The 8,989-nt window shown below is 44.7% G+C and overlaps 1 protein-coding gene across 1 annotated transcript; it reads right to left on the reverse strand.

Moving 5' to 3' along the window:
• Positions 1-230: 230 nt before the first annotated feature.
• LOC311242235 (vimentin-like) lies at positions 231-1,361 on the reverse strand (the record flags this gene model as incomplete). Its single annotated transcript, XM_084331199.1, has 1 exon — positions 231-1,361. The coding sequence occupies one exon, from the start codon at positions 1,359-1,361 to the stop codon at positions 231-233; it is 1,131 nt and encodes a 376-aa protein (XP_084187325.1).
• Positions 1,362-8,989: the final 7,628 nt, after the last annotated feature.

Raw genomic sequence — 8,989 nt, forward strand, 5'->3', positions numbered from 1 at the left:
AGCTTTTGATTATGGTTTATTATATCATAATACAACTTGAAACCGTAGGGCCACCTCTCATTTCAAAATTTTTCATTTCTTGACACACCCTAGTGGACAGCCCAGTGAAGGGGGGGGGGGGTAGGTAAGGTGTGGCTGTGTCAATCTCTCCGCTGGTGGCCCACTGTGACTGCTGCAGATCAGAAACTCTCCTCGGCCTGGAATGATATTTAGAAATCTCCAGCTGGTTCTCAGGCAATGCCGAGCCTCATCTCCTCTCCTTCCAGCAGCTTCCTGTAGGTGGCGATCTCAGCGTCCAGCTTCAGCTTGATGTGCAGCAGCTCCTGGTAGTCCTGCAGGTACTTGCTCATCTCCAGCTTGGTCTCACAGAGCTGAGCCTCCAGCTGGACGATGATGCCCTCCAGGCTGCCCACCGTCTCCATGTGGGACACCTCCATGTCCTCCAGCTTCTGCTCCAGGAATGCGTTGCGAGCCCTCAGGCGGTCGATCTGGTTTTGGAGCTCTGTCACCTGGTTGTGGAGGTTGGTGATCTCCTCCTTCATGGTCTTCATCTGGTCCTCGTGCTTGCCGGCATGCTCCTTGAGGGCGTCGAACTTGTCCTTGTACAATCTCTCTGCCTCCTGGGCGTTGCGGGCCGCCACAGCTTCGATTTCCAAGCGCATGTTGTGCAGGTATGCGGCGAGGTCGGGCCGATCGCCATCCAGTTCGGCGGTAATCTTGGAGTCCTCGATCTGCCTCATGAGGTCGGCCACCTCTTCATCATGCAGCTTCTTGAGGAACTGGATCTCGGCGACCAGCTGCTCAACGCGCTTCTCCAACTCTGCCTTCTGCAGTGTGGCGTTGTCAACATCCTGGCAGAACTCCCTCAGGATCATCTCTGCTTCCTCTTTGAGTGCCAGCTCTTCCTCCAGCTTGAGTCTCCACACTTCGACCTCCTCTTCAATATATCCCCTCTCGATGTCAGCGGCTCCCTTCTCGTTGGTGAGGGACTCGATCAGCTCCCGCATCTCCTTGAACTTCAGCTCGTATTCTTCTCCGATACCGGCGGCACCTCCCTTGTAACGGGCTTGCAGGGCAGCGAGCTCAGCCTGAAGAGCCGCATTTCTCTGCTCAAGGGCCTGGACTTTGTCGATGTATCCCGCGAACCTGACGTTCAACTCCTGCATCTCCTCCTTCTCATCGGCGTGGTGCTGGTGGATCACAGTGGCCACTTCGACAGCGGTGCTCTGGAAACCGGATCGGCCTTGGCGTTCAGTGTACTGGGATCCACGGCACCGGGATGGGGACCCGCTCTGAACCCTCATCCTGCTGTTGGAGCCGCTCACCTGCAAGCTCTTCTGGGTATAAGATGCTCCTGGCATATTGTGTTTTGTTGGGTAAATAGTGGGTTTGGCTGTTTCCAATTAGAGAAGGACAGTTCCAGCACGTTAGGGGTGGCCTCTTTGTCTCTTTTCTTCTCCCTTGTTTCTCTTTGCTTGGGCCACGTTGCGACTGATGCTCTCTCAGACTGGGCCCAGGGGTTTTTATGGTGCCGCAAAGAATGTCTCAGACAGCCTTGAAACTCTCACAGGGTTTTGATATTTTTAAAATGCGGATCATGACAGTCTTCCAGAGAACTGCACCGACGGGTCATTCTTCATTAGCCGGCGGGCCAGACGGGCGGCATCCACTCCCTGGCCCTTCCACCAAGGTGTGAAATAGTGATCAGAGCATTCAGGCCACTCAGGGTGGTTATGATGAGGGCGTTGTAACGGAGAGAGAGCGCACCAGACGCATTGGGAAACGTGGCCATTGTGCTTTGGCAAACAGGTTTTCCTGTACGACCTTCTGACGCGAGCTCCGGTGCAGACTCCCTGACCCCACTCCTCTGCACATCAATCAAGACATCAGACACCAGGGGAAGCATTCTGTAGCTGTTATCCTCCTCCTGATGTTAAGTGTAATAACACACCACTTCATGAGGTGCTGGTACTGGCAGCAAGATTAAATTTAGAAGGAATACCGCACACCCGACACAGCTCCATCCAGGCTCCCCAGCCACGGTGAACCGACCCCCCCAGGGCACCCACGCATTTGGTCCACATGGGTGCTCTTTCAAAACCAGTACAAGTGTTTGCACAAAGACAGTCCACCAAGAAAAACGCTGGTGACCAAAGAACCAAAATAGAGCCATACCAAGTGCGTGGCACTCATCCCCATCCCATTTATCCATACATTTTGTATTCAAATGTTCAGGAATCTTAACCCTTGAGTCAACCTTCAAAAAAACCACTACCTGTCTCTCTAGTGACCGAAACTGCGATCTCAGTAAAACATATATTTGTCATGTATTGTTCCAATTTTCTTTCATGAATATCATTATTAACTTCAGTCCGACTCCTCACCATACATATCGAATATTTATTCATTTTCAGGATTTTAACCATTTCTTAAATTAGGGTTAGGGTTGGGGTTAGGGTTAGGGAGTTAGGGTTAGGGTTACCCTAACTCTAACGCTAACCCTAACCCCCTAACCCTAACCTGTCCAGTTCTGCGACTAGGGTGAAAGGTGTGCCACTTGTTGTTCACACGCTTAATAGTGATTGTTTTTAAAAAACAAACATGGATTATTGTAATGTGAGTCCAAGATGTGATACTGAGCTACTCTTTTGGATAATCATGCCAAATCTTTACTGGTACACACATTACATAAACCTTTGTAAAACATTCATTTTCTGTGGGAATTTTATAAACTTTGGACCTGTACTACATATGACTTCAGGCTATGGAACCATTGTGTTTTCCAGCTCCTACCTCTCAGCTGCAGAATTTTAAAACAGGCATCTGGCAACCAGTAAAAAGAAACTTTTACTTCAGTGTGTTCTGTTACCCTATTTCATTAGCACTCAAAGCAGTAGCGGCTCGTGGATGCTTCGCCACTAGGGGCGCTATACCAAACATTTTGCAAACATGTACAGTACCACGCAACCGACTCATGGCAAGACGTGAGCGATTCGACTCACGCTCACAGCAATGAATCGGCTCTTATGAACGAGTCGCTCAGCTGTTACTACAACAACACACAACCAGTCAAATAAAGTATAGTCTAATTCACAACTTGAAACACAATATATAAATAGAAAAGTTAGAAACAAAACTCGCTCCGTCTCCAAACACACGCAGATCTCTCCCTCTCCTTCTCTCTCTCACACACAGCGCGACGTGGAATCGATTCGTTACACAATCAGACCTATTATATACCAAGAATAACTTCAGTATGAGTACAGGGCTGTACACATATTTTGCATATTGTTAAACGAGCCAAGGCTAGCTATTAAACTATCGATATGAATCGAAAATCTGGGACCCTGATGTAAACAAGACAAACGTCTTTCTCTGGTCTGCATCCCCTTAACAATTGTGTGTATTGAGCCGTACTGTATTGTACCCATTCTGCAATCTGTTAATAAAGTTCTCATTCATTCATTCATTCAAACATAGACGATATTGAACAAGCCATAATCCACGTATTTTCAATCCAAACGCGAGAGAGAGAGAGAGAGACTCACTGTTTAGTTGACACGTCCAGGGCAGGAGGGCTTGCCTTGATAAAGTAGTGTATAATCCACTGTTGATGTATTCCAGACCACTGTCCACTGTGTCCAGACTGCATCCGCCATATAGCTTGTTAGCCAAGTGTTAGCTTGTTAGCAGTTAGCAGCACCACACAACAGTACTTCATTCCTTTGTCCATTTCCGCTCGAACAGACTGCAAACTACCTGGCGTTCTATCGCCATGCTCTAAGACAAACTCTAACCTTAACCAACGCGTTATGCACTGATTGGCTGTGACGGATACAGCGATCAAACTGTGACGCGCACTCAGAGCGCTATCGCGTCTAGCCCGGGCCGAGAAATACGAAAAAATAAAAAAATAAAAAAAACGTGATGTCACTTCCTGCTCAGGAAAACAAGTGTTTTTTATTTGAGATAATAACGTTATATTGTGCATTGGAAATACAAACATACTTAAAATGAGTAAATATTATTCATTTTAAACATGTTTATATTATTTATAGGGCTATAAAACAAAAAACTAAAAAGTTTTATTTTCTTCTTCTCTGATTTAACAGCAGGTGGGGCGGCACCCGTGCGCCCCTAGTGGCAGAGCCGCCACTGACTCAAAGTGATTCTTCTTTATTGTGTAAGATACTTCAGAATATTACCTTTCAAAGGAGACGACATACTCCATCATTCCGCCATCCGTTTTACCACTAGTGCACCCTTTACCACTCACCACTGTGACCTTTAAAACCTGGTGGACTGGACATCTCTTCACACCAGAAGGCTTCTTCACTGGCTTCAAATAATTTACAAAACCATACTTGGTAAAACACCTCTCTACCTCTCCTCCCTTCTGCACGTCTCCACTTCTAACTACAGTCTAAGGTCCAGCAACTTCATCAAACTCACCATCTCCAAAGCCTGCACGGTTTCTGGATGCAATGCCTTCCGATTTGCTGCTGCATCTGACTGGAACACATTACAAAACACCCTTAAACTCACATCGCTCACTGCTTTTAAACTTAATCTGCAACAGATCGTAACCGACTGTTGCACCTGCTGACTGCCTCCCAATCGCACGCATAGCCCTCAGACTCTTCTCTCCTCCCCCTAAGCCCCCTCACCTACCTCCCTCCCTCTCCCCCTTTCTTCTCTCTCTCTCCCTCTGGTTCTCGCTCTCCCTCTCTCTCCCTCTGGTTCTCACTCTTCCTTTCTCTTTTTCCCGTTCTCTTTTTCCCTCTCTCCCTTTCATTCTCTCTCCCTTATTTATTGTTGTCCTTGTATACTATTGCTACTGTCATTTTGTATTTTATTTACTTGTATGCATGTACATAACCTTGTTTTTGTTACAGCCTCCCACCCCCCCTTCCCACAAAAGGCCTTTGCTTTTTGGACAGGCTGCTTTTGTATATAAGAATGTGTTCTTAATTGCTTGCCTGGATAAATAAAGGTTAAATAATTTTTTATTATTATATGACAGTAAACTCCATGCGTTAGTTGTCAAAGAGAGGAAAGAAAGGGAGAAACCTGTTGGAACAACTCTCTCCTAAAAGCTGCAGCAGATTTGCACTTGTTCTTCAGAGAGAGAGAAACTCCAGGTAAAACAGAATCCAGTGGAATATATAATGAACCACACTTACAGTATAATATCACAGACAACTTTTTGTGTGATTCTCGCGCAAATGCATATGTATGAAGTGAGAGGAGCACAATTTGTAGATAGAGATAGAGTGCCTGCTGCATATCCAAGCACATGGACCCCCAAGTGGATACCAAGCACCCTGTCAGCCTCCAAGATTCAAGATCAAGAGGTTTATTTATCACATACAGTGAAATGCGGTTGGCCATGCCCGCTTCGATTGTGCAATAAAATATTGTACTATTGGGGCGCCCGAGTGACGCACCACATACAGCACTATACACGGCCGACCCGGGTTCGACTCCCGGACCCGGTGATCTTTGCAGAATGTCTTCCCCGGTCTATCTCCCATTCCTCCTCTCTCTCTCTCTCTCTACTGGACTGCTCGGTAGCAAAAATCAATAAAAACCTACAAAAACATAACTTGTCCGAAAAGACAAGTAACATTAAAAATAAATTATTGTAAAATAGTCATTAGTAATACAATAAGTAGAATAGACATGATAAATTAGACATGTTAATTAATCCTGAGATAATTGCAATACAATGTTGAGCTATGACTTAAAGGTACTGGGTCCTACAGTTTTACTTCTATGTCCCTATGCTATACTTGCTATTTCTAACTATACTATGCAATAATCACAACAAGCATGAGGTGCTCGTACTGGCAGCAAGATTCAATTTAGAAGGGATACCGCAGCTCTATCCAGGCTTAAAAAAGTGTTTACTTTTACTTTTTAGTACTTAAATACATTTAAAAGTAGAAACTTCTTTACTTTTACTCAAGTGTGTTTTTAGCCAGATACTCTGACTTTTACTTGAGTACGATTTTGAGACGGTACCCATACTTTCACTTATGTATAATTTTACACCCCTGCTGACAATGCAAAGAAGGACATCATTGATTGAAATGTCTGTCCCATAGTGTGAAGAGTGATCTTGGTCTTAACCACATCTGCTTGAAAAAATGTATCATCGCAGTCGCATGGAGGAGTCGGACTGTGATCGCAGACGTTACTGTAGCCTTTAGTAGGCCTTGTGTTGTCTATGTATGTATGTGACAAATAAACCTCTTGAATCCTGTCATATATTCAATCAGTTTCAGTAACTGTCTACAGAACACATAATAGACAAAACTCACTTGTTGATGTAGTTGTGGTCCGGCCGTCTGCACAGCACATTCCATGATAAAAAAAAAAGTATCCATTTAGTTAGATAGATCCAACACTGTCTACAGTATCTCGTGATTATCTCTCAGACTCCTGTTCTGATACGACCGCAGCAGGCGCCGGCACGGTCACCGGGCGTTGTCAGAGATAGGCAGCAGCACCAGCAGCAGGTGTAACGGTGTCGCCTGTAGATGATCCCGCCTCCTGCTGCTCTGTCAAGTCCATTGACTGCTTCACTTTCATCGTGAAACCAAAATTGGTTAGGCTTACTTGTTGCATTTTTCGTTTAGACATTATCCATTCCTGAGTGACCTTATTTACCTGTCAAAACTAACACTGTCAACAAGTCACAGGTTACAATGTGCGGGTCAAGTTTGATTTGTGCCGTGCGTGCAGGCTGCAGCACCGCCGCGCTCCGAATGGTAATTGCAAGAATAGCATGCATGTTGCCATAATACGTGTGTGAATTAGTGCGCAAATCATTAATCATACATCCAAAATAGCATACGTTTATTATTATACACAAATCGTGTTTTCAGGGGAGCTGGGCCCCGTTCCCCGTACCTGGATAACTGAGTTAGCCGGATAACTTTCGGTGAAGTCTGACTTAAGCCGGACTTTCCGGTTCCCCGAACCTGGATTGTCCAAATCACCATGACAACAGATCCAAAAGTTTGAGCCTGGTCGAAAGCAGGGTTTAAGTTCAAGTTAGCCGGATGAACCATCGCCACGCCCCCGCAAAGAAATGACAGCCCGTTTCCTGAAATTATTCCCACAGTCTAGGATCTGCATTATACCATTCTGAATTACGTTTTTGTGCTCCATTCTTCCAGAGGGGGCTTTTGAAATGTAAAATAGACCCAAAATGCTGATACTAAATTCACTTTGTCCTAAATAATGCACGTTACATACCGTGGCGCTCGCTCGGTGCGATGTACACATTATGTCATGTGGTTATTTTAATTGTAACTGGGATTAAGATGTCTGATGAGATGCGCTGTTTGACGGATTTGAGAAATTGAATGAGCCGTTGACGTCACATTAATGAATGAGGATAAAGAGATAAAACTTCATTCAAAATAAAGAATATTCTAAACACGGGTCTCTCGTTCATTAATGTATAAACAATGAATTTATCCCATCTGGCACAGTGGCGCAGCGGTAGTGCTCAATCCTGGCAACCCAGCGACCGGTGTTTGAAACCCCGTGTTTCCAATATAATTTTTTGGAATATAATATTAATGATTATACACCAAAGTAGCCTAGTTTTAAGTTAAAATATTATAAATCTACATGCATTGAGGATGTCATTCTTTATATAGCTCTCAACGTGCACCAAATTGAATTATTCCTACATCGCAAAAAGAAGGGAAAGACTAGGTTTCGAACCCCGGTCGTCTGCGTGAAAGTCAAAAGAAGAACCTGTTACACCACAGTGGAGATAAGTAAAAGATCGACCATACATCAATCAATGGGAAGAGAGCCGTATCGTTATTCTGTATAATAGTTTAACTAATTATTTTCGCTAGCAAGATCTCATTTGATTATTCAATCCAGCAGGCAAGTTTAAATAAATATAATCTGATTGATTGAGGTAATGAGGGACTTAAAATTAGCCTATAGATAACGCATTTAACTTGTCGGCGAGGCGATTGAGTCGTACTGCAATATGTTAATAAAGTTTTAAATCAATTAATCAATCAATGCCGCTAAAGAATCAGGATCTCTGCTATCGATACGTGCTGGCTTTTCAACTGGAGCGGCCGCGCGCACTTATCCTGGGTCTCAAGTCTGGCTTGAGTTAACGAGACTGAATCCACCTTCGAGGAACAGGAAAATCCCGGCTTCAAACATCGGGTTAACTGAATCTGGATAATGACATCTTGATCGACTTAGTTGAACCAGGTACGGGGAATAGGGCCCTGATGTCTGATCTAAGGGAGCCATGGCTCACCCAGCTCCCCCGTGGATCGCACCCTGTCCTCACAGCATGGTGGTGTAGTGGTTAACACTGTCTCCTCACAGCACGGTGGTGTAGTGGTTAACACTGTCTCCTCACAGCACCGTGGTGTAGTGGTTAACACTGTCTCCTCACAGCATGGTGGTGTAGTGGTTAACACTGTCTCCTCACAGTTGTAAGTACCTGGGAGTCCACATCACAGAGGACCTGACATGGACAACACACAAAGACACTGTGGGCTCAGCTTCTTCCCATCAGAACACTGAACACTGAACTCTCCACACACAACACACATTCTGCACTCGCTCACACCACAGGTCACTTTAAACACACAAGAAAAAGACACTTTAACCTCTTAAGCCTGGAGCCCTATTTTCTGAAAATCCGCCTAAAATACATACAGTACAAAGTAAATGGAGGATTGCTCCACCTCTACAAGGTCCATTTGCATGTTCTTGGTATCTAGGGACATCTATGGACCTCAGTGAATGTATTCCCATCGTCAGAAATATTGTGTCTATTACTAGGCTTGCTTAAATTGTGATGAAACAAAGGAGAATATGAATTATGATTTTTCTTTGCATCTTTGACAGTGAATAACACCATGCTAAAAATGACCAGACATAAAAAAACTGCCACTGAGCTCGTTCAGTACCTTCTTGAGATCACGTGTAGAAA

This window comes from Notolepis coatsorum, assembly GCF_963971535.1.
Source record: "Notolepis coatsorum genome assembly, chromosome: 15".
Lineage (NCBI taxonomy): Eukaryota > Metazoa > Chordata > Actinopteri > Aulopiformes > Paralepididae > Notolepis > Notolepis coatsorum.